Source organism: Budorcas taxicolor, chromosome 17 (genome assembly GCF_023091745.1).
Source record: "Budorcas taxicolor isolate Tak-1 chromosome 17, Takin1.1, whole genome shotgun sequence".
In the NCBI taxonomy this organism is placed as follows: Eukaryota; Metazoa; Chordata; class Mammalia; order Artiodactyla; family Bovidae; genus Budorcas; species Budorcas taxicolor.
The window spans coordinates 54,443,064-54,469,958 of NC_068926.1; the positions used below are offsets into that span (position 1 = coordinate 54,443,064).

At 39.0% G+C, this 26,895-nt stretch overlaps 2 protein-coding genes across 2 annotated transcripts in view; one reads left to right on the forward strand and one right to left on the reverse strand.

Moving 5' to 3' along the window:
- The window catches only part of ANAPC7 (anaphase promoting complex subunit 7), a 102,768-nt gene extending 87,855 nt beyond the window's left edge, over positions 1-14,913 (reverse strand). The window contains exon 1 of the mRNA XM_052655064.1: positions 14,909-14,913. The gene's annotated coding sequence lies outside the window, so the exon portion shown is untranslated. The remainder of the gene's footprint in view (positions 1-14,908) is intronic.
- RAD9B (RAD9 checkpoint clamp component B) lies at positions 98-26,889 on the forward strand. The gene is made up of 11 exons (XM_052655065.1): positions 98-193; positions 1,875-1,945; positions 3,369-3,518; positions 3,710-3,824; positions 10,973-11,072; positions 13,436-13,542; positions 17,116-17,222; positions 17,310-17,374; positions 17,900-18,022; positions 19,218-19,488; positions 26,761-26,889. The coding sequence occupies exons 1-11, from the start codon at positions 157-159 to the stop codon at positions 26,887-26,889; spliced, it is 1,275 nt and encodes a 424-aa protein (XP_052511025.1). The 5' UTR covers positions 98-156.
- The last annotated feature ends 6 nt before the right edge of the window (positions 26,890-26,895 follow it).

A 26,895-nucleotide genomic window follows, 5' to 3' on the forward strand; every position in this document is an offset into this window, starting at 1 on the left:
GCGCGGGCCCTTCCCCGCCGTAAAGCGAAGTTGTTCTTTGGCAAATGGGGTGGGGGCAAAATCGCGAAGTTTCGAAGCGCGGGCAACATCCGGGCAACATCTGGGGCCCTCGGTCTGAGGCGTGCCGTGTGACGTTACTTTTTAGGAATTGCAGCCATGCTGAAATGCGTGATGAGCGGCAGTCAGGTGAAAGGTGCAGAGGCCTTTCTTGCCTTCCTGTGTAAAAAAGGGTTTGTGGGCGTGGGGACGTTTCCACCGTCGTCTCATTTCTTGACCTTTGCCTTTATGCCTAAGGGACAGAAGGCCTGGCCATAGGCAGCATCCACTCACCCAGGGTCTTTAACTTCTGAGGTGCAAATGAAGGCTCATCTGCTTTTATTTATGCGTATTATTTATATTCATTGATGTCCATGAAATGAAGTTGCACCACCGGGACAGGTAGTGGAAGGGTAGGCCTCAAACTCGGGGTGATAAGGACTGTGTGGGAACTTGGGAAAAATAACGCTTGGACAGTTAAAAGTATTTTAGCCCGATGAGAAAAGCATAAACCTCGTTTTTATTCCAAATTCTACCATTTTTAAAAGTAGGACCTGGGACAAGCCATTGAATCCCTTCAGGGCTCAGTTTCCTCATCTGTGAAATGAGAATAATAACAGCATCTTTATTATAGTATTGTAGGAATGAAATGCAGGTAAAGAGCTCAGTAACAAATGGTAATGTAAAAGAACTAATCCTTATTATAAATGGTACTTTAAACATGTAAGTTACTCCAGAAAGTTTCTGTTTCGAAAAGTAATGGTTTTCTACAGATCATAATCTGAAAATGATCATTGAAAGGCATCTTGTGTCGCAGCTGGCTCCCGCTATGTTGAGGGCATCTATGGATCAGTATTAATGATCAGGAAAGAAAAAGATCCCCATTGTTGCATGTTTTCAGAGTTCTAGAAAGTTCTCTTTTGCAGTGTGTACCTTAGTTCTCAATAAGTGATAATTTGTATGATTCTTTAATTTTGTTTTTTCTCCAGAACCTAAGCACTGTGAGGGTGGGAACTGTAAACCTGTCTTGTTCATTGCTATATCCCCCATTGCCTTGGCTTATATTCTTGGTTGGAATCTGCTAGGGGCTCAGTGAATATTAACTGAATGAACAAAAGGTCTTCATTAGCTAGCTCCAGGAAAACGTGGTGAATGTGAAGTGTTAAAAACGGGCCACTTTCTTTTTTTTCCCTAGTCATCCTGTGTTCTCTGTTTGAGGCCTGCACCTCCAGCTCTGATTCTATTCCCCCCCCCCCCCCCCCCCTGTTTGCTATATATATATATATTTTACTTACTCATAATTTTTAGGAACACCAACAGTGTCATACCAGATCAGACCAGTATTTCATCCAGGTCTAGCTACTCTTTAATGACAGGGCCTCTAACTGTGTTTTCTGGCAAGATCAGGCATCAGAGATATATCTTGAATGCCTCTAATTTCTCTCTTGTTTTGACTTTGCCACCTTTGAAGTTATGAAAATCCTTTGAACCATTTTCTGTATGCTCTGTTTTCACACTTTTGTTTTTTTGCAGTAAGGGGTATACATTTAAACCAAGTTTAAAAATGCTTTAGTATGGAAATTAGCTTACCACAGTAGTTCCATTTGTTGCATTTTATTATTTCACACACCCAATCTGTGAATTTATTGAGCACTTATTATGTGTCTGGAATTTTGCCAAGGCCATTATACTGTATTTCTTAAAGCAGTTTGTAGCATTAGTCTATAAAACACTCTTCTTTGTGAGTTTATCTTGAGTCCTGTGAAAGCTGAAGTAGTTCTATGGTTTATTTTTATTGTTTGAAAGAATGTAAACAGCATCTTTCTTTTTCTCCATAGTATTTGGGAAAGCAATCCAAGCTCTCTCACGAATTAGTGATGAGCTGTGGCTAGACCCCTCTGAAAAAGGTGTAAGTAAGAAATTTAGCTCATAGACCATCAAGTAAGGGCAAAAGATGATGTTTAAAGATCCCAGTCCAGATTGAATGTTAACTAGGAAATCCAGAAATTGTAATTATCCCTTTCATTGTTGATCTGTATTTTACATATCTGAATACATTTAGAGCATGGTAAACTTAAAAAAAATCATACACAATTGATTTAAGCCAGAATCACAAACTAGTGGTCAAGAGGCTAGATATAATTTGAAGAAATGTTTTGTGGGACCTGTACTGTTTTTTCAAAAATTGAAATATAACATAGGGAGTGCGATTTGGTGCTCTGTGATGACCTAGAGGAGTGAGATGGGAGAGTGGGAGGGAGGCCAAGAAGGAAGGGAATATGTATACTTATAGCTGATTCACACTGTTATACAGCAGAAACTAATACAATATTGTAATGCAGTTATCCTCCAATTTAAAAAAATTGAAATAATTTTCTAACAGTAGTTGAGAGGGTCCACATAATCTGAATTTCTTGCTTCTCTTGAAAACTCAGAAGATCTGCTAGTTTGGGGCCTGCATTCCCAAGTGGAAGTATTAATGGTTGACTGACTAACAATTTCTTACCTTAGACAAGGTAAGACTGCCATTTGCTGCAGTCTTTTTTCTTCCTTTCGTATTATTGCCTTTGCTCACTTTGTACTTTAAAGTTAAGGCACCTGTGAGCATTTACATTTTTGCAATTAAAAATATGTTCTTGTTACCAAAACAAACAAAAAATACAAATTCAACATGCAGGATTTTAGACCTAAAACCTATAGGTATAGTATAGATATGGACACATATGTGTAAACATATGCAAATTACAAACACATTCTAAAGGGGCTTCTCTGGTGGCTCAGTGGTAAACAAATCCATCTGCCAATGCAGGAGACACCAGTTTGATCCCTGACCCGGGAAGATCCCAAATGCAGTGGAGCAACTAAGCCCCTGTGCCATAACTATTGAGCCTGTGCACTGAGGCCCGGAAGCCACAACTACTGAGTCCACATGCTACAACTGCTGAAGCCCATGCTCCCTACAGCCCATGCTCCGCAACAAGAGAAGCCACCACGTTAAGAAGTCCGCGCACCGCAACTAGAGAGTAGCCCCCGCATGACACAGCTAGAGAGTAGCCCCGGCTTGCCACAACTAGAGAAAAGCTCATGCAGCAATGAAGACCCAGCAGAGCCAAAAAAATAATAATAATTAAAAAAAACACACTGTAAAATGCAGTTCATATTATATCGATATTATAATTCATATGTATAATGTGGTCCATATAATGCAGTTAACATCCCATAGCTAACTTGAATGCATTTCAATGACATGCTAAACATATTATAATTTTTTAAATTAACCATTAAAGAAAGCTGATTTCTTTTCCTATATGGCTATTATTTTATTTTTCTAGCTTGCTTTAAGATCTGTGAATTCTTGTCGGTCAGCATATGGATGTGTCCTCTTCTCTCCTGTGTTTTTTCAACATTATCAATGGTCAACCTCAGTGAAAATGAATGATACTGACATAATATTGAATTTAAATTGCAGATTGGGAATGAAGGTAAGTGTAAGAGAGCCTGATTTCCTCTTGTGTTGTAGAAATGCTCGATATATAGGGTATAACACCTATCCTGTTCTTAATACTTGGACAGGTCTGTCCATTTAAGAATATAAATACTCGTTAGATTTTTTTAAAAGTAATCAAGCAACCATGTTAAGTATGTGCTGTTCTTTAATGTGTTTGCGTTACAGTCAATTCTGCCCATCTTTAGATGTCTGAATTCCCTAGAGAAAAATGTGGAGAAGTGCAAAATATTTACCAGATCTGACAAGTGCAAAGTAGTTATTCAGTTCTTCTGCAGACATGGTAGGTATAGTTAAATCTAGTTTAAAGTATGTGCATTTTTTGTTAATATTGTTCACGTTTAGAATATTCAGACTGCAATATTGCTTAGAATTTGTGTAGTCTATGATAGGGAGGTTGTAAATATTATTGTACTTTTCTCTGTAGAAGTATTGTGAGATGACTGGTATTAATTCTTTCTTTTTTTGGCTTGTCAGTGGCACAGGCTATGCCTACATACAAACCAGTTGGGGGCTTTTTTTTTTTTTTTTTTGCCATATAGGATCTTATTTCCCCAACCAAGGATCAAACCCATGCCCCCTGCATTGGGAGCACGGAGTCTTAACCACTGGATTACCAGTGAAGTCCCCAGACCAATTTTTTAAATGTTCATCTGAACTCTAACAATTGATTATTCTAAAATTAACTAACTGCTGGATGATATTCTGTAAGTGTGGCTTGGTAACAGTGTTCCTTGCAAAGAACAGAAAAAGAATAATGCCTACTTGTATTAGAAGTGCTCTGAGTCCAGTCCCTCAATTGTAGGAGCCAATTCCTTCATTCATTCTCTCTGATACACCAAGTTGTAACAGAGATTTCCTGCCTCCCAGCCTTGCAAGATAGATATTCAAATGTCGTAGTCATGTAGGATTTTCAGTTCAGTTCACTTCAGTTGCTCAGTCGTGTCTGACTCTTTGCGACCCCATGAATCGCAGCACGCCAGGCCTCCCTGTCCATCACCAACTCTCAGTGTTCACCCAAACTCACATGCATCGAGTCGGTGATGCCATCCAGCCATCTCATCCTCTGTCGTCCCCTTCTCCTCCTGCCCCCAATCCCTCCCAGCATCATGGTCTTTTGCAATGAGTCACCTCTTCGCATGAGGTGGCCAAAATATTGGAGTTTCAGCCTCAGCATCAGTCCTTCCAATGAACACCCAGGACTGATCTCCTTTAGGATGGACTGGTCGGATCTCCTTGCAGTCCAAGGGACTTGCAAGAGTCTTCTCCAACACCACAGTTCAAAAGCATCAATTCTTCAGCACTCAGCTTTCTTACAGTCCAACTGTCACATCCATACATGACCACTGGAAAAACCATAGCCTTGACTAGATGGCCCTTTGTTGGCAAAGTAATGTCTCTGCTTTTGAATATGCTATCTAGGCTGGTCATAACTTTCCTTCCAAGGAGTAAGTGTCTTCTAATTTCATGGCTGCAATCACCATCTGCAGTGATTTTGGAGCCCAGAAAAATAAAGTCTGACACTATTTCCCCATCTATTTGCCATGAAGTGATGGGACCAGATGCCATGATCTTAGTTTTCTGAATGTTGAGCTTTAAGCCAACTTTTTCACTCTCCTCTTTCACTTTCATCAAGAGGCTTTTGAGTTCCTCTTCACTTTCTGCCATAAAGGTGGTGTCGTCTACATATAGGATTTTACATGGTTAAATATATATAGCATGATAATAAGAGCATGGACTCTGGAGGCCCCAAGGTCTGGGGTGGAAACCTGCACTGCTGCTTCCTTGCTGAGACACTGGGCAAATTATTTTACTTTGTGCCTCAGTTTCCCTTATGTAAAATGGGGACAATAGTAATACAAGCCTTCTAGGGTTTTTGTGAAGATTCAGTGAGTTATAGGAAGTTATAGCTCTGCAGTGTTTAGAGAAATACCTGGCATAGTGTCTAAGAGGTATCACTAGTACTGTTTTCAGTTTCTTAAGTATGTCTCAAGTGACCTGATTAATGTCCAATACATATTTGTGATTGGTAGATTTTTAATAGCTTTTGTTGGGAAATTGTATGAGTTAGGATGCTCTAAGTTACAAGTAACAGAAAGAAAGGAAAAATACCCAGAAAATCCAACTCAAACTGACTTAAACGGTAAAGAGGAATGTTGGCTCATATAAGCTAAAAGTTCAAAATTAGATCAGAGGGGTGGTTTGATCCAGGCTGCAGCAGCTGCTTCTCCTCCTCCTTCCTTTTAAAATTCTCTCAGTGGGGAGGGAGGTGGGAGGGGGGTTCATGTTTGGGAACACATGTAAGAATTAAAGATTTTAAAATTAAAAAAATAAAACAAATTAAAAAAAATAAAATAAAATAAAATTCTCTCAGCTCTACATTCCTCCATGTGATTTATACTAAGTCCAGCTTCTCTTATAAACTGTTAATAATAAGGTGACTTCTAGCAGCAGCTGTTGGGGCAGCATGCTTGCTCTTTCATATAAGAGGAGTGAGAGTTATATCTCATACATGCATTGAACAAAAGTACTTGGCTTGGCTCTGATTGGACCAACCTAAACTAATGCTGGGGGACCACGGGAATTCCATTCTCTAATTGCCTTGGCTTATTGCCATATCTGGACCAAATTCAATCACAAAGGAGATAAGATTACATCAATTGATTTATACCAGTGAGGGCCCACAAGTGATGCTTGAAGTGAAGCTGGTGCCTCCCAAACCTCGTGGTGGCTGCACAACAGGGAAGGATGTCTCAGGAAGGAAGGGGAACAAAGGCGATAGATGCTAGTGTAGTAATTGGGGTAAATATTAATATTTACATATTTTCCAAAACTGTATGACTCAGGAAATTAGGCTTGCAATTTTATTTCTGTAATCTGGCCGGGAAACAGTGTTCAAATTTAGTTGAGAAAAATCACCTGGGCAGAGATATCCAATAAATTTCTAGAAATACATATTTGGAATTTGGGAAGAAATAAAGGACAGTGAAGTACATTTGGCTCTCTTCACTGATAGAAAACAGTTGTGAAAATATGAGCCACTAAAAAAGACTAATTTCTCTGAATCTAATCACAAGTATTTCCCAGAATGGTGATTTCTTGAGTACTTAGCATCTATTAATGGAAAAAAGATGATTTATATCATCAAGAACCAAGATTCATATGAAATATTCACCTGCCTAGTAATAATTCTATCATCTCTCTGTATTTTCATTTGCACAAGTCCCAGAGTAGCTAAAAATGAGTCAGTGAGTTGTCCCTGAAGAACATGCTCTGCTGATCCAAAGCGCCTGCTACTAAGTTCTGTTCTGATCAACAAAACAGGTCTCCAACAGAGAGGGGATTCCCTAAGAGGGGGGCACTGGCTATTTGAGTGAAAATAAAACCCTGATTTGTACATGTATATTAATGACATGGTGTCAAGAGGGCAGGATTCCCACTTCAGGGTTTTAAGATTTTTTGAAAGGGCATTTACAGATCTACTCATGATTAAACTTCGGTAACAGTGAATGTAAAGGGATTTGGAACATTGGTCAACTTGTAAGATTTTTGAACTATCACTAACCTCTGAAATTCCACACTCCACAAATGGAACATCTCCAAAATAACGCATATTCCTTAGCTGTTGCTCTTCAGGTCTGAGAGAGTTCTCTGGAGCCACTGAAGGAAGTTGCAGATTGAGCTATGAAATAGCAAGCAGGATTCTATCGTAGCATCAGGTATTCCATTGCTGGGAGCAGACGGTACAGACCAGTGCTTTCAAGCGGTCCACGGACTGGCGGCTGGACCTCAGACTGTTTGTTGCTGGTCTGTGAGAAGATAAGGAACTTATGCCAGAATTTAAGTCAACGCTGCTAAGCATTCTATTTAGTTCAACTGTTTTGTTTTCATTGTTGTTTCAATAATAAGACTTTCTTAATGAAGGAAGAAATTCTGGTGAAAATTCCTTGTCTCATTATAGTTCAGTACTTTGTGCAGCACTAGAAAAAGTCAGTAAATGACACAGAGTAAACAGGACTTTAAATTTTTATCCCATTTGCATTCTGTCATGGAAAATTAGTAAACTAGAAGGCTAGAAAAAAATACAATGAAGAAGTACATCAAGCCAAGTTACTTTATTTTTCTAAAGATTTATTTGTTTATTTTTGGCCACCCTGGGTCTTCATTGCTGCGTGGGTTTTCTCTCATTGCAGCGAGCAGGGGCTACTCTCTGGTTGTGGTGCTTCTCATTGCGATGGCTTCTCTTGTTGCAGAGCATAGGCTCTAGGTGTGTGGGCTTCAGTAGGCGCATCACGAGGGCTCGGCTGCAGCTCGAGGGCTCCAGATAGAGCACAGGCTCAGCAGTTGCGGAGCACTGGCTTAGCTATCCCGCAGCATGTGGGATCTTCCTGACCAGGGATTAAACCCATGTCCCCTGCATTGGCAGGCAGGTTCTTAGCCACTGGACCACCACAGAAGCCCCCAACCAACTTAACTTTTAAAAGGGTACAGTGGATGTACTTGGGAGAGAAAAGGTGAAGAGGAAAGGAAGGTTTTGTAGGTGCTGGCCTCACATCTGGGTACATTTCCAATGGTCAGAAATGGGAGGGCATTCTACTGTGAGGAAGCAGTGTGATCAAAGGTCTAAACTGAAAGTGTCTTGTTCGTGTTAATGAAAAAGGGGAAGGAAGCAAGCAGCAAGAAAAAGAGCCTCAGGGATGACAAAGAAATAAGGCATTACTTGGATATCCTTGGTAATACCAATACAATATTCACCTGAGTCAGATATTTGTTACAGAGGTATGATTGTGCTTGTATATGCATGGACTATTTCTGGAGCATACCTAAGAAACCAGTGACAGTAGTTACCTCTGAAAAGGGTACTGGCGTGCGTGGCAGGAGTCAGAGGTGGAGGGTCACTAACTTTCATTGTCTATTTTTGGTAATTTTTAAATGTTATGCCTTGCACATCTATTGTCTTCTATTACGTATCCATCTAAAAGTAACTTGAAAATATTTTTTAAAATAAGTAAGGTATGCCAACTTTTGAGCTTCATATCTTTCCAAAATAGCAGCCACAGTAATACCTTTAAAATAGGTCAGATTATGTCACTCCAGCTCAAAACTCTCAAAAAGCTCACCATTGTACCCAAGGTAGCAGCTGAAGATTTTACAATGGCCTGTGAGGTCCCACATGATCCAGGAGTCCCAGGCATGCCTTCTCCTCAAGGGCTGGGCTGCTGTCCCCTCTGCCTAGCAAGCTCCCTCTCCAGACAGCACATGGTTTGATCTTTTGAAGACCTCCTTCAGTCTTTGCTCAAATGGCATCTTTTCCATGAGGTCTTCCTTGAACTCCCTATTTTAAATTGCTACCCTCACCACTGGCACTCCCCAGCTCCCTTTCTGCCATATTTTTTTAATTCCTGTGTACTTACCACTTTGTAACATGTGTACATGAGTGCTAAATTGCTTCAGTTGTGTCTGATTCTGTGCAACCCTATGGATTGTAGCCCACCAGGCTCCTCTGTGCATGGAATTCTCCAGGGAAGAATATTGGAGTGGGTTGCCATGACCTCCTCCAAGGGATCTTCCTGACCAAGGGATTAAACCCATGTCTCTCTCCTGCATTGGCAGGCAGGTTCTTTACCGCTAGCGCCACCTGGGAAGCCCACTATGTGATATACCATCAAACATACAGTGAAAATAATAAATATTGCTGTTATTAATTCAGTTAAAAAAACAAGTTGAGAAATGCTATTTATAGTGAATCATTTTGATTCTCATTGTAACATTATTATGCTGTAGAAAGTTGTAGCCTACCTGGATTTTATTATATGGGCTCTATGTTCAAACTTCAGTTCAGTCACTCAGTCGTGTCCAACTCTTTGCAACCCCATGAATTGCAGCATGCCAGGCCTCCTTGTCCATCACCAGTTCCCAGAGTTCACCCAAACTCATGTCCATCGAGTCGGTGATGCCATCCAGCCATCTCAACCTCTGTCGTCCCCTTCTCCTCCTGCCCCCAATCCCTCCCAGCATCAGGGTCTTTTGCAATGAGTCAACTCTTTGCATGTGGTGGCCAGAGTATTGGAGTTTCAGCTTTAGCATCAGTCCTTCCAATGAACACCCAGGACTGGTCTCCTTTAGGATGGACTGGTTGGATCTCCTTGCAGTCCAAGGGACTCGCAAGAGTCTTCTCCAACACCACAGTTCAAAAGCATCAATTCTTCGGTGCTCAGCTTTCTTCACAGTCCAACTATCACATCCATACATGACCACTGGAAAAACCATAGCCTTGACCAGAGGGACTTTGTTGGCAAAGTAATGTCTCTGCTTTTCAATATGTTATCTAGGTTGGTCATAACTTTTCTTCTAAGGAGTAAGCATCTTTTAATTTCATGGCTGCAATCACCATCTGCAGTGATTTTGGAGCCCCCCAAAAATAACGTCAGTCACTGTTTCCACTGTTTCCCCATCTATTTGCCATGAAGTGATGGGACCAGATGCCGTGATCTTAGTTTTCTGAATGTTGAGCTTTAAGCCAACTTTTTCACTCTCCTCTTTCACTTTCATCAAGAGGCTTTTGAGTTCCTCTTCACTTTCTGCCATAAGGGTGGTGTCATCTGCATATCTGAGGTTATTGATATTTCTCCTGGCAGTCTTGATTCCAGCTTGTCCTTCTTCCAGACCAGTGTTTCTCATGATGTACTCTGCATATAAGTTAAATAAGCAGGTGACAATATACAGCCTTGATGTACTCCTTTTCCTATTTGGAACCAGTCTGTTGTTCCATGTCTGATTCTAACTGTTCAAACTTAGATTCAGAAAAAAACAAAAAGATAAACTTAAGTTCTGACTATACTTGTTAAAACAGCTTAGCCTTGAAGTCATTTAACCAAGCTCAAGCTATAGTTTCCTCTTCTGAGATTAAGTACCTACTCCATAGAGAGATTGAGAGGATCAGAGATAATGTCTGTGCAGTATATACTGTAGTTGTCGGTACTCTGGACCATAGCCATCACTGCTCCATACTCCTCTCATCCTCTCAGAGGGAAAGAACACACAGGTTCAATGCTCAGGTTTTATTTTCAAAGGTCCCATCCAGAAATATCAGCCTTGGTTGAAAAATTCTGAAAGAGAATCATAGATATATGATTGGTAGTGGGCAATTACTATTTTACACACAATTTAAGAAATTACCCATAATTCAAAAGAATGTGGGAACTCTGCTGCCTAATTGTTTGGAGAGTGTGACGTGTTACATGGTGTCCACTAGGGAGCGATAAACACATTCATTTGGGTTAGTGTTTCTTGTAACCTATGTGCACCTGCTAGATATTAAATATTACTTTAATTTTATCATTTTAATCTGAACTTAAAAGTGTAAAACTCTTAAAAAATTTTTTAACTTTGCACTTAAAATTATTAATGGATTGCTTTATTATTTTTAAGGTATTAAGAAGATTCATAATGTGTGTTTTCAAGAAAGTCAGCCTTTGCAAGTTATTTTTCAAAAGAATATGTGTGCTAATACACTAGTGATTCAACCAAGGTAATGAGTTCTCTGTTGTTTTATTCCTGAATATAATATGGTCACAGAGTAAAGAATTAATGCCCTAGAACTTTTAAATCAATTACATTTTTTAAAGCTAACATTAGACTTGGAGAAATCACCTTACAGGATCAAGAGGAAACCTGAAGAAAGGTAATAGGAGATAATAACTGCCTAATGGTAGAAATAATAACTTATTGGACAAGAAAGTTCTAGAAATATCCCATCAGTGGCTTTCTACATCAAGTGGTATTAAGAGAAAAATATATTATTTGATAACACTTTGCATTCATATGATGCTTTTTATTAGACACTGTGTGTCTTAAAACACAGCATGAGGAAATCGTAACAGTTTTTATGTGATTGATTTTATCCCTGTTTGTTTTTTCCTAGAAAATGAGTGAGATATATTTGTCAGTGTGGGGGAACTCAATTTTTCAATTAAACCGTAGCATTAAACATTAATTATTTTGTAAGCTAAAAGATATTTTACCCTTACTGTTTTTTATTTTATTTTTTTTCCCTTACTGTTTTTTAAATTACAAAAGAAATACATACTCCTTGCAATGCATCTATGATTTATAGAAAAGTGCAAAGATGAAAAGTGAAAGTCTTTCCCCTCTGCTCACCCCATATATCACACTTGGCAGGCGTACTATCTGTTAACAATTTGGGGTATATCTTTTTACATCTTCTATTTATAGTCAGTTTGTCTATAACTTTCCCTCTCCCTATATCTATGGATACCTTTTTCTCTTTGAAAACTGTATCACATACTTTGTTGTTTAGTTGCTAAGCTGTGTCCAGTTCTTTTGCAACCCCATGGACTGTAGCCCGCCACGCTCCTCTGTCCATGGGATTTTCCAGGCAAGAATACTGCAATGGGGTGCCATTTCCTTCTCCAGTGGATCCTGCTGACCCAGGAATTGAACCCACATCTCTTGCATTAATAGGCAGATTCTTTACCACTGAGCTACCTGGGAAGCCCACAACACATATTGAGTCCTGGAAATGAAATTACTGGGTCAAAGGCTTACACAAATTTTAAATTTGCATACATATGGACTAGCAAATTGCTATCTGAAAAGTTTGTGCACAATTTACATTCCTACCAAAAGTGTAGGAGAATCCTTCCAAGTAAAGGATTATGATTAATCTTCAAAAATTTTGCCAACCTGTTTGGTAGAAAATGGCATTTTAGTTGTTCTTTACTATGTCTGTTTTATTACTAGGGAGCTTGAGCATCTCTTTACATTTACTAGAAGTCTGTATTTTTCTTTTTTGAGTTGCGCATTCATGTTGTCATTTTTTGTATAAGCTTGTTTGATATCTTGAACAACACCTCTCCCTTGACACTGGAAAAGTTCCCGGATTAATTTGGTAGGTGTTCCTGACATTTTGGCATTGAGAAACACTGCTAATCTAAAGTCTAGCATCAGGTTAACACCAGCATTACAGAAATTCTAAGAATCTCATTTTTATCTAACCTCACTTAGATTTTAAAAATAAGCCAGAACTTTTAATTCAATAATAAAAAGATAAATAACCTAACTAAAAAAATGGGCAAAGGATCTGAATGGACATTTTTCCGAAGAATATACACAAATGGCCAACAAGCACATGAAAAGATAATCAACATCATTAGTCCTTCAGTTCAGTCACTCAGTCGTGTCTGACTCTTTGCGACCCCATGAATCACAGCACGCCAGGCCTCCCTGTCCATCACCAACTCCCGGAGTTCACTCAGACTCATGTCCATCAAGTCAGTGATGCCATCCAGCCATCTCATCTGTCGTCCCCTTCTCCTGCCCCCAGTCCCTCCCAGCATCAGAGTCTTTTCCAATGAGTCAACTCTTCCCATGAGGTGGCCAAAGTACTGGAGTTTCAGCTTCAGCGTCATTCCCTCCAAAGAAATCCCGGGGCTGATCTCCTTCAGAATGGACTGGTTGGATCTCCTTGCAGTGCAAGGGATTAGTCCTTAGGGAAATGCAAACCATACAGCTTTCAATCTGTGAATTGTGTAGATTATGAATTGTATCTCAGTGGTGTTTTAAAAAAGGGAACCCAGGATGAAAGGGCATTTGGGATGTCAGAACAACCTGGACCAGGGATTGAACCCAGGCCCCGGCAGTGAATGCCTGAGTCCCAACCACTGAAACACCCTGGTATTTCCAATGGTGTAATTTTAAGATATGTGAAAAATATAGCAGGTCATGTAGAAGAATAGAGATGAGTCTTTTGGGTAGATTTTTCTAGATTCAGGACAATTCAACTATTTCCAGATTAAAGATTTGAGTTCCATTTGATAAGATAGCTTATTTCTGTTCTTCAAATAGTGTAATATTGTTCATTGCATCTTACAGGTTGCTTGCTGAGGCAATTGTTCTTTTTACATCGAGTCAAGAGGAAGTTACTCTTGCTGTTACTCCACTGAAGGTTTGCATTAAGAGTTCTAATGAGGAATCAATGGGTAAGGATTATATGTGTCACTGTGCTTTGATGGAATATTACTTCCTGGCTTTCTTGATTACTCTGTGGTTATACAGTAAATATTACTGGCACAATATTTATTCTTGACTAAAAGGCAGTAAAAGTAAAATATAGAAAGATCATCAAAATTTTCAAGAGACCAAAGAAATTTGTCAACCAGTAATTAAAATACTTGGCTTTGAAATTCAAATTGTTTTAAAATTAGAATGGTTACTGAGAAAAATATTTTTTCAGTTATAATTTTAAGTTCTATTTCTTATCCTTTGTATTTAGCATAAAGGAAGGGAAGAGGCCAGCCATCCAATTGAGATGATCTTTGACCACATAAAAAGGAAAATTAACTTTAAGTTAGAAATGTAAGATATTCCAGATGGCAAATATATAGGGCAGAAAATGTGAATATTTCTTTAGTTCACTCTTCCAAGAGTTATCCAGATGGAATGGAGACACTATGGCATGATTAAATCTGGAGTTTTGCTATTAAGGAAATTTACTAGGGTATTTTTGGCATAAGCTGTTTGGGATTCTTTGACCTTGGATAATATTTTGGGGGTGATAGCATTAAAGAAAGAATATAAAGGTAGAAACATTATTTAAAAGTGAAAAACCAGTATAACTAGTGCTTAAGGTGGGTCAGGTGACTTTGTAGTGTTTAGTTTTTGCCAGATGCTGTTCTAAATGGTTTATATTTGTGAATCCATTTGATCTTTGTAACAACTCTATGATTTAGCTACTGTTAGTATCCTCACTTTCCATATGAACAATAAGAAGCACAGAGAAACTAAGTGACTTGCTGCTGTCACACAGTTAATAAGTGGTGGATTATGATCTGAATAGAGGCTGTCAGGTTCCGGGGCTTAGGCTCGTTACCACCGTGCTCTTATTACTCCTCTCAAGTCTCATCTAGTATTCTGTTTTGGCACTTAGAAGTGCATGATCTGGAAAATATATGCGTGGCTAGTGAGAGGGTCTGTTTTATATTCATAATGCCATCTCTGAATAAAGATGGCCATTTAGTAACCAGGAGACACTATCCCTTGTGAGCAGCTTTCTAATGAGTAGTTATAGTTATGCTTGGCTGGGGACCCAGTTGTTTAATTTTATTATTGAACCTACTTTATTGCCAGCACACTGGGAGTGACATGAGCCTTCTTTTTTTAATTTATTTTTTAAAATATTCTTTTTTTGCATTCTTTTCCATCATGGTTTATTATAGGATATTGAATATAGTTACCTGTGCTATACAATAGGATATGCTTATCCATTTTACATCTAATAGTTTGCATCTGCTAATCCCAAACTCCCAGTCCAACCCTTCCTTGCCCTCCCGCCTCCCCCATGGCAACCACAAGTCGTAACATGAGCCTTCTTGATTGAGATGAAGGTATTTGTAAGGTATTGTTTGGTCCTTTTAAAATATAAATACTATTTCTCCTTTGTTCTTACACTTAAAAAATTCATGTTCACTGAAAAAAATTAAAAACACACAAAAAGCACTAATAAAGTAATAAAGTCACCTGGAATCCCCCTATCTGGAGAAAAGTACTTAATATATAAAAGTACTTTTCTGTATCTTAGATCTGAGAATAGGAGATTGGTTTAATTGGTGAAATGCAATGAAGCTATTATTAAAAGTAGTCTTGGGAGTTCCCTGGTGGCCTACCAGGATACCAGGCCTTTGCTGCCATGGGCCTAGGTTTAGTCCCTGGTTGGAGGACTAAAGGCAGTGGCACCCACTCCAGTACTCTTGCCTGGAGAGTCCCCTGGATGGAGGAGCCTGGTAGGCCGAAGTCCATGGGGGCGCTAAGAGTCGGACACAACTGAGCGACTTCACTTTCACTTTTCACTTTGTCATGCATTGGAGAAGGAAATGGCAACCCACTCCAGTGTTCTTGCCTGGAGAATCCCAGGGACGGAGGAGCCTGGTGGGCTGCCATCTATGGGGTCCCACAGAGTCGGACACGACTGAAGTGACTTAGCAGCAGCAGCAGCAGGAGAACTAAGATCCTGCAAGCCACGCTGCACAGCCAAAAAAAAAAAAGATAGTGGTCTTGTTTGTGTGTATATATACATCTCTTTCTCTCTGGGTATGTATATCAAAGATGTTTATTGAAGTTAATATTGTCGTGGAAAACACAAAACACCAATACACAGAAATAATTTGGAAAATGTACTTATTGACATAAGGGACTGAGCTTCCCTCATAGCTCAGTTGGTAAAGAATCCGCCTGCAATGCAGGAGACTCCAGTTTGATTCCTGGGTTGGGAAGATCCCCTGGAGAAGGGAAAGGTTACCCACTCCAGTATTCTGGCCTGGAGAATTCCATGGACTGTACAGTCTATGGGGTCACACAGAGTCAGACACGACTGAGAAACTATGATGTGGAAATATAGCCAGGATATATTATTGAATATATTATAAAATGGTATGCATAGTATGATTGTATTTTCATTTTTAAAATGCACATGAAATTTTAATGAAATATTAGAGAACAAAATTCACCTGTTATTGTCTGTCTTTTGGATTATAGCCATCCTAGTGGATATGAAGTGTTGTCTCATTGTGCTTTTGATTTTCATTCCTCTAGTAACTAATGACGTTGAATATCTTTTTTTGTGTGCTTATTGTTTATTCGTATATTCTCTTTGGAGAAATGTCTGTTCATATCCCTTGTTTATTTTTCACTTGAGTTATTTGTCTTTATTGTTCTGAATACTAGCCCCTTATCATATGTGCCATGCTGTGCTAAGTCACTTCAGTCAACTCTGTGTGACCCTGTGGACCATAGCCTGCCAGGCTCCTCTGTCCATGGGATTCTCCCAGCAGGAATACTGGAGTGGATTGCTATGCCCTCCTCCAGGAGATCTTCCCAAGCTAGGGATCAAACCTGTGTCTCTTATGTCTCCTGCATTGGTAGGCGGGTTCTTTGCCACTAGCACCACCTGGGAAGCCTCCCTTGTCATATATATATGATTTCAAATATTTTCTCCCATTCTGTGAAGCTGATTTTTACTTTCCATTTTTTTCTTTTTTGGCCACCCCTCCCAGCTTGTGGGATAGAGGAAGTGGAGATGGCAGTCTCTTAATGCCTGGGCCCAGACCAGAAACTAGCACTGGATCACTCCACCACATACTATTAGTGAGAGAAGACAGAAAGCCCACTCACCCCAAGGGGAAGGGACACAGATATAGACCCTACCACTCAATGAAGAAATGTCAAAGAACTTGTGGCTATTTTTAACCTACAATTTATGGGTATATTTACTTTTCTTTTTTAAAAAATATTTATTTATTTGGCTGCACTGGGTCTTAATTGCAGGATCTTCCATTTTTGTTGCGCTGTGTGGGATCTTTGGTTGCAGCAGGGGAACTCTCAGTTACGAAATGTGGGATCTAGTTCCCTGACTAGGTGTTGAACCCCAGCCCCCTGCATTAGGAGTAAGGAGTCTTAACTGCACTACCAGGGAAGTCCCTGACTATATTTTCTTATTGAAATTTCACAAATACCTACAGAATTGATGTTGTTCTTTATTTTCCTATAATATTGAACAGACCTGACTGATTCTGTATACAGTGAGATGTTTGTTGGTCCAGATGAGTTTGACTTCTTTCAAGTTGGAATTGACACTGAAATAACATTTTGCTTCAAAGAACTGAAGGTAAAACCAAAAGTAGTGTCCAATTAGAATTATCAGTGGCAGTTTTTAATAAAGACTTCACATTTTTTTCCCTTCTTTTCTTTTCAGGGAGTGCTGATATTTTCAGAAGCTATACGTGCTCCTATAGCCATTCATTTTGACTTTCCTGGGAAGTAGGTCTTTGGGAAATTTCTGAGTTTATTTCTTGTCTTTTGTCATATACTAATAAATAGAACCTTTTGGGTCACACTGAAATTAATTCACACCTCAGGAATTCCGTAACTTTACTAGCAAAACTTATCAAACTAAAATTTTGAAACATGTTACAACCTAGTGTTCTTTTGATTGGTGACTTGATTTAGAAAGATACATTATTTTGCAGAGCGAAAACATTTATAAACTTGATATACTGAATAAATTGCCTAATTAGAAAATTATATATGCCTTAAACAAGTTAAATCTCTATGAAATATGGTATGTTATATTTCAGAACTAAAATTTCAAAGAGATTGGGTTAGGATGTGATGATTTTTAAGGGCTCTTTTAGCTCTAAGGACTATCTCAATTTGTGAAAAAACAAAGAAGACTTCTACTTTTACTATTTCTTTTTACTCCAAAATTAAGTATCGTTTTCTAATGTTTTCCCAGTGTCCATCAGAAAGTGAATATGGTTTTTGCTCTGGTTTTGCCTTTTTTAGACCAATGGCTTTAAGTATTGATGATATGTTATTGGAAGCCAACTTTATTTTGGCTACATTAGCTGATGAGCCAAGTAGAGCATCTTCTCTACAAACACTGTGTCTTTCACAAAAACAAAAAAGGTAAGGCTGTGTTTTTAATGTCTTTATTGGTTTGGATAAAGCTATTGCAGTCTTATTCTGCAATAATTCAGTGGCATTCATTTAGGAAACAACTGAGAAGGAAAACATTAGAAGATCTGAAATTTTAACTGAATCAGGAAGAGCTCCAGGAAGACCTAACTGTAACATAGAAATATCACCCATCTTTCACAGATACTTGCTTTTTTCTCTTATGATCACAATTTAACAGAACTGTCTGGTTTATCTTTGTCATTGCCTAAAACTCATTTCTGATTTCATTGGTTGTTTTTTAGGAGTGATATAGTGTTAAGTTTCACAGGAAGGTTTGTATTCATTACCCAGAGCTCTCTTTCTTAGATGTATGGACAGGCAGCCATTGTTTTTCTTTCTTTCTTTCTTTTTTTTCCCTTTTGTCTCTCTCTTTTCTTTTTTTTTTTTTTTTAATTTTGGCTGCACTGCATGGCTTGCAGGATCTCAGTTCCCTGTCCAGGGATTGAACCTGGGCCACAGCAGTGAAAGTGTAATGTCCTAACCACTGGACTGCCAGGGAACTCCCCCTTTTGCCTCTTAACTTTTTTTTTTTTGGTGGAGGCTACTTCATAGTAAAAATAACAAATTTCTATGGGAAATTAGGAAAATGCAGTAAAGTGCAAAGAATAAAGTGAAAAACACCCACAATTTTTCCACCTAACAACAGCCATTGTTAATGTTTGGCACACTGTGTTTTCTTTCAGACTTTTAATTTTGCATATATTTGCATTTTAAAACAAGATTGGCTCATATAGCATATGTAGTTTTATATTCTGTTTTTTCCCACAAAATATTATATTGTGAACATTTTCTAATATTGCTGATAATGACTTGGAAACATGCTTTTTAATGATTCTATACAGTTTTATCATACAGATGTATTATAATTTATTTGACTTTTTTTTCCCTCCCTATGCCCTTCTACTGTGTTATAAGATTGTCTCCTGCACACTTGGGTTGCTTTACTGAAAAATTTGAATCTGCAAGAGAATTTCTAAATAATCGTATATGTGAATCTTAACCTTCAAACAATTAGTTTGATGTTTTTTCAATATATTCCCTAAACTGGTATTATCATTGTCATTTCATGTTGCTCCTTTAGTTATATACAAATATATATTTCAAAGTAAACAGTTCATTCATTTAATCTCTATTAATACCTCAGGTCAGAGCCGATACATTCAAATTCAAAGGCTGGTAAAAATGTAACCAGCAAGGTCCCAGAGTATATCTCAAGAAAAGTAGAACCCAAAAGGCTATATTCTAATGAGACTCCCACGAACAGTTCTACATTGGAAAATTGTGGCAGCCCTTTGATGAAAAGAGCAAACAAAGACATTACTGAAGTACCCGAAAGCGATGGAGATATTAGTGAAGTACCAGAAAGCAATGTCAGCGACACGGAAGATGTGCCAGGGTCTCCATGTCTCAGGAAGGTAAAGGAACAACAACACTGAGACATAACTAAGACAAGGTCAAGAATTCTTGTTGTCCATCTCCCTTTTCAATACCCTGCCTCAGCCCACCCCCAAGATCCTAGAAATTAATTTCCTTATTTTTTGATGGGGAGAGCTGAAGCCAGTCTGAGATGGAGAAAAGGCTGATTTATACAATGTCAATACAAAACAAATTGTTCATTGAGTAATTCTAACAAAGTATGTTTACAGATTTGAGTCACTTGTTTTAAAGAACAAATTATGATTGTTTATAGCATATTTATCTTTGCATACAAATACTGATAATATGCTAAAGTCATATACTTTGTTTTCTAAAATAAGTGTCCTAATTTTCTTTTTCAAGTTTGGTCAAGAAATCTCTTACTCATGGTAGCACAGATATAAATTTCATCACAAGAAACATCACAAATTTCTTTGTAGTAGAGTCCCAGTTAATAACATTATTGTAATACCAATATTTTGCTATTATAGATGGATGATAAACTCTACAAAATGCTATAATGTTAAACCTTATGTCATCTATTGCACTGAAGATAAACATAATTTATTAGAAGTATCTTAATTAATGATAGTCCCCATCTTACATGTTTATATTAATGTTTTATTCAAGCTTGTTTTGCTGTTGTTATTATTGGTTTGGAAATATGAGTTTCTTAGAGTTAGAAATTTGAAAAGAGAAATAATATTGCTAAAAGTTACAACTTACTTCTCACTAGTCCTTTTCAGAATTGATAGTAATTAGCAAAATGGACCAATTTAAGTTGCAGTTCCAAAGTGTCATTAGGATGGCAGTCAGTTTTTTACTACGAGAAAGAGTAGGGAGCTGACACTTGCCATGTTTCATACCCCTATGAATTTTACATTTTTGACTTTATTTCACTTTTAAGTCACAATATCCACTGCTACTGGGTTTTCCTGGTAAAGAATCTGCCTGCCAGTGCAAGAGATGCAGGTTTGATTCTTGGGTCAGGAAGATCCCCTGGAGAAGGAAATGGCAACCTACTCCAGTATTCTTGCCTCAGAAATCCCGTGGACAGAGGAACCGGCCAGCTACAATCCGTGGGGTTGCAAACAGTCAAATACAACTGAGCAACTAAACAATAACAATGCTGTAATAAAGACTTCTAGGGTTGTAAAATTGGACAGTAAACTCCACTTATTATTCAGTTTGATGCCATAAGTATTTATTGAATACCTGTTATATGCCCAGTACTTAACGGCAATTTTCTCTTCTTGTGAATTACTAACTTGGCCATTAAAAAAAAACTGAAATCTGTCTTTTCATTATGCAAAAACATTTTCCCCATCCTGTTTTTTGGTCACACATATTGTGCTTACTTTTATTTTTTTTACAGACAACAACAGGAACACATTTCCCTGCTGCTTCATCTCCCTGAAATTCGCTAAGATTGCCAATTTTCTTACTAGGGAAAGTGACATTTAGAGCTGTAAGCTCCCCAGGTTTCATTACAGCACTCTTTTCTTTTCTGTCATGTCACTTAAATCCTAAATTCTAAAAAGAAAACTCTACTTTGGAAGGGAAGTTTTTGCCTTAACTCCTGCAAAAATGAGATTACTTTATGGGTAAATGATTTAGACCCTTAACATCTATCTGAACTACATACAGTGAGCCTTCTGATTGGCCTCCACACCTCCATTCTTCTCCACTCTCGTTTTCCTCCACACTGTACTAAAAGATTCTGTTTGGACCTTACAATAAGGTATAGGGCTCCTGGGTTGGAGTCTCTGTCTTGCCACTTGTGTGACTTGGACAAGTTACATATCTTTGCTTCAGTTTTCTTTCTGTTAGTAAAATGAGGATAATAATGATGAATTGTTGTGAAATTGAATTGTTGTGAAAATTAATGGAGCTAATGGATGGAGCTGGCAGATAGTCAGTGCTCAGCATCACTCTCCTGCTTTTAAATCTCTTGGATTGTCCACTTTTCCCATAGAATTTCACTTAAACTCCTTGAAATGGTATTAGGGGACTTTCCCTAGAGTATTTAATATAATCTTCTCATTTCCTCCTCTGAGGTCCAGTTCTAGTCCTTCAGATTATGTTTTAATGTCTGATAGATTTAGTATCCCTTTTAGATTTTGTCAGTTTTTGTCCTGGTTATTCCTGAGTATATATTTTTTATTTGAACTTTAATATCAATGTATCCAACTCCATAAAAAAATCTATTGGTGTTTTTTTTAATTAGAATTTCCTTAAATTTCTGTTAACTTGAGGATGTTAAGTGACATCTTTATGATGTTGAGTCATTCTGTCTATAATCACAGGCAATGTATTTCCATTTATTCAGGTCTACTTTTGTTTCTTTCAGGAGTGTTTTAAAAATGTTTCGCATATATTTACACATTTATTATTAAGCTTATTCCTAAATAACCTTTTATATTGCTACTGTGAATGGATGTTCTGTTTTCTGTTTTCTCACTGCCTTTTATGTATATGAAGGCTATTGTTTTTTGTGTTAATTTTGTATCATACTACCCTGCTGACTTATGTTATTATTTCCATTAGTTTTATCACTGATTCTCTCAGGGTTTTCAGACATACTTACTATATGTCACTTTTTTATATACCAGTAGTTTCATTCCTTCTTTAATGCCTCCAACTGATTCTTTCGTTCAGTTGCATTAGCACATAACCTCTGGTACAGCATTTAGAGTGGAGAGAATGTGCCTGCTTACTAGTTCCTGATCTTAATGGAAACATTCGGCATATACTTTTTTGTGTTCTACTTTTGCTCATATTATTGCACCTACATTTCAGGGCAGTAGTATTCCTCTTTTCACTGTTCAAACTCCTACCCACCTTCAAAGCCCAACTCAAATGATACACCTCCTTCTGAAGTCTTCTCATTCTACTCGTTATTACTGTCACATAGTAACTTGATAGATATGCCCGTTACTCTACTAGGTGGATTGTGAGTTCATCAAGGGCAGACCTGAGTCTTATTCATCTCTGTATTCCTTTTGCGTAAGCCAGTAGTTGGCAGACCTTCAGACCTGGTTTGGGATAGCCCAAGAAAATTTTTAAAATCCCTCCAATAGTATCACAAAATTCCAAAATGAAACCAATTTTTAAATTCACCTTATTAAAAAAAAATAAATATATGGTAGTAGTCTACTTTGGGGAAGGGGGTTTTCAAAATTAAACTATTGTAGAGGAGTATTGGGCTTCCCTGATAGCTCAGCTGGTAAAGAATCTGCCTGCAATGCAGGAGACCCTGGTTTGATCCCTGGGTTGGGAAGATCCTCTGGAGGAGGGCATGGCAACCAATTCCAGTATTCTTGCCTGGAGAAGTCCATGGACAGCAGAGCCTGGCAGGCTACAGTCCATGGGGTTGCAAAGAGTCAAACATGACTGAGTGACTAAGCACAGCACAGAGAAATATTACTATATTCTAAATAACAACCAATATTTTTTCCATTGTGGATTTTCAGTAAGTTTAATCAAGAAGTTATACACAGCTCTCAGGGACACCGAAATGAGGAAAAATATCTAGTATTGTTATCTTTTTTGACTGAAGTATGATTGACGTACAACACTATGTGAGTTCTATGTGCATAACATAATGATTCAGTATTTCCACACATTACAAAATGATCACAATAATAGAAATTTAGAGTGGTTTTCAAAGACCAAAGTCCCATAAAAGTTATGATAATATTGTTGACTATTTCTTCATGCTGTACATTTCATCCACATGACTCATTTATGTTGTAGCTGGAATTTGTACCTCTTAATCTCCCTCACCTGGTTCACTCACCCCCCACACCTCTCCGCTCTGGCAGCCACCTGTTTGTTCTCTGGATCTATGAGTCTGTTTCTGTTTCATTATGCTTGTTCATTTGTCTAGCTTTTTAGATTCCATATATAAGTGAAATCTTATCGTGTTTGTCTTTTTATGACTTATTTCCCTTAGTATAATACCTTGTAGGTTCATTGATTTTGTTATAAATGGCAAGACTTTCATTCTTTTTTGTGGCTGAGTAATACTCCTTTGTATATATGCACTGCATCTTCTTTATCCCTTCATCTGTTGATGGACACAGGTCACTTCCATATCTTGACTATTATAAATAATGCTGCAAAGAATATAGGGGTGCAGATACTTTTTTGCATTAGTGTTTTTATTTTTTTTAGAAAAATAGCAGAAGTGGAATTGCTGGATTGTATGGCAGTTCTATTTTTAAGAAAACATGTATACTGTTAAAAAATTTTTTATAACAATGCACCTTCTTACTCAGTTCATACAGAACTTGGACTCATTCCAAGTTACATAGCTATTCACAGACTTTCTGCATTAGAAGACTATTAGATAGTAGGGAAGGGCTTGATCATCCAGCCATGAACGATTTAGAGGCTGAAGAGTAGGTGGGGACAAGAGGGGGTAGCAAATGACATTTGACCTTAAGCCAGTGGCAGATTCAGGGCAGCTCTCAAAGACCATAGTAAACTAAGATTTTTAGCTTACCCGTGTATTCGTTTCTTATTGCTGCTATAGCAATTTACCACAAGCTTAGTGGCTTAAAACAACACAAATTATCTTTCAGTTCAGAAGTCCAAAATGGGTCTCATTGAGCTAAAATCAAAGCATTGGCAAGGCCGTGTCCCTTTGTGGAGGCTAGGGAAAAATCTGCTTGCTTTCTTTTCCTTTCTTCTTGAGATCATCTGCATTTTTTAGTCATGGTTACCCTTCAGCTTTAAACCAGCAATGGCTGGTGGAGTCCATTTCACATTTCCTCACTCTGATGCTGATTTCCACATTTAAGGGTCGTTGCGATTTCCCACTGGGCCTACCTGGATAGCAACCTTATTCCACTTGCTCTTTTAATTCCCTTTTGCCCTGTGATATATTCGCAAGGTCCTGGGATTAAGACGTGGACATCTTTGGGGGTGAGGGCAGACCATCATTCTGCCTACCACAGGCAATATCACAGCTAATTTGGGGTGTTTTGCCTAGAAAATCCCATGGACGGAGGAGCCTGGAAGGCTGCAGTCCATGGGGTTGCGACTGAGTGACTTCACTTTCACTTTTCACTTTCATGCGTTGGAGAAGGAAATGGCAACCCACTCCAGTGTTCTTGCCTGGAGAATCCCAGGGACGGGGGAACCTGGTGGGCTGCTGTCTATGGGGTCGCACAGAGTCGGACATGACTGAAGCGACTTAGCAGCAGCAGCATCTGGAGCCAAGGTTCAGCAACTGCTGTCTGAAGTGCCCCATGCAGAGGGCATCTTCAGTTTCTGATTTGTAAGGGTGAGCCAAGAATAGGGATCGTTTGTTTATTCATGCTTGATACCTACCGTGCAACTCCCACCAGTATTTGTTGAGGGCCTTGCGTCATAGACGTGGGTATACAGTGGTGTGCAAAATAAACAAGGTTCCTACACTTGATTATAGACTGGGGATGGGGGGTGGGGGAGGTAGACATTAAACAAATAACCATATGACTAAACATATGATAATTTAAAAACTAACCTGTGGTAACTTTAATAAAGGAAAAGTTCAAGGTGCTTTGAGAGGATTTAAAGTGTGAGCTGACCTACTCCAGGAGGTCAGAAAGTCTTTGAAACTGGTGTTTGGAGCTGAGCTGGAAAGGATAAGATAGCAGGGGGAAGCTGAGTGGATGTGGCATGTGCAGAGGCCCCTGTCATGGAGGGAGTGTGATAGTTTTAAGGACCTGGAGGAAGACCAGTGTGGCCAGAGGGCAGGTAGACAAAGGGGAAACAATGGCACAGGGTGAATGAAGCTGGAGCAGTGAGTGAGCTCCAGCTCATGTCGGAGGTAAATGGCCATGTCAGGTACTGTGGCATTGAAAGTATTTGAAGGGTTTTAACAGGGAAGGCTGCCCACAGTGCAGTGAAGCAAGACTGGAAACTCAGTTGTGGTGTCTGAAAGATGGTGATTTAGTAGAAAATGGAGAGAAGTGGCCAAAGTAAACAGCTAATTGAGGAAATAAAACAGCAGGACTTTGTGATGGATCGGTCATGGAGCTTAAGGGAAAGGGAGGTATCAAGGATGGAGAAACAGGTTCAGTCCTAAGATCATGAATTCTATTTTGGATATAAGTTGCAGAAATCAAGTAGGTAGTAGGATATAGGAAGCTCAAATTCTAACTGTGAGACTCCCTGGCATATACACAGTAATCTCTGCCAGCAGTGTGAATGCGAGTTCCTAGAGAGAGGGCGTGGCAGAGAAGACTGCCACCATTTAAAGCAGTGGCTCTTAACCACAGCCAGGGGACACAGAGCCATCAATGTCTGCAGACACTTCTGGATGTCGCAGTTCAGGAAAGCGGGCTGCCACTGGCATCTCAGGTAGAGGCCAGGGGTGCTGCTCTGTGTCCTCCCAGGAGCGGGACAGCCCGCACAGCAAAGAAACTTAAGTCCTCCAGTGTCAGCAGTGCTAAGGTTGAGAAACCCCGATTCAAAGTGTGGGTAGAAGAGGGTAAACATTCATGTTTGTTTCATTTAAAGAGAAATAAATTTAATAATAATAATAAAAAGGCAAGCCAACTGAAGAACCACCAGAAGAACATAGCATGGGGAAGGTATGAGAAGTGTGTCAGTGAGTATCTAGTGGGGTGGAGACTGAGAATGGCCATTAGTTTAGGGAATCTGCCAATTTTTGGTGACCATTATAAGGACAATCTCTGTATGAGGGTCAGGAGCTTTTTTAATAGGACCTAAGAGTAGGAGAATGAGAAAATAGAAAAAGCACGTGTAGACAGTTCTACAGCAGAGATTAAGTTGGAGGGAGGACGTGGATGAGGCTATATGTTTTAATGAGACATCTGATTATTTTAAAATGCTGATATTCCTATCCAGTAGAGGAGGCATGGGAGGGGCTGGGAGTCAGAGACAGGGAGGGAAGGACTGACTCTGGTCAGGAGTAGCTTCTGTCACAGCAAGAGGGAAAGGGGAGAGGATGGATGACGTGGAGGAAGGTAGCCAGCAGTCTCTGTTCATCTGTCTCCCACAGCCCTGGTGTTGGTTTCAGTGGCTCGGGCAGGGTAGTCCGAAGATCACTGATCCCAAACTGTGTGCCTCTGGAGTCCAGGGAAGGGTTTTACCTTAGGGTGCTTTGGGCCACTCATGAAGGTTCTGGATATCTCATGAACCATCAGCTAATGTGAGACCACAGTGGCTGAGTTTCTGAAAAGAGGCATTTGACAAGCACTGACTTGCTTTAAATAAACAAGTTATCCACCTCCCACCCCCCCCCCCCCCACCCCCAGTTCTCTTGCATGTTCTTTGGAGCAGCTTCTTCTGACCAACAAGAACCCTGCAACCTCCCTTTCCAGAGTCTGGCAACAGCAAGTGACAGTGAAGAGGACGTGAATAATGGCAGTTTCTCCACATTCTAACAATGA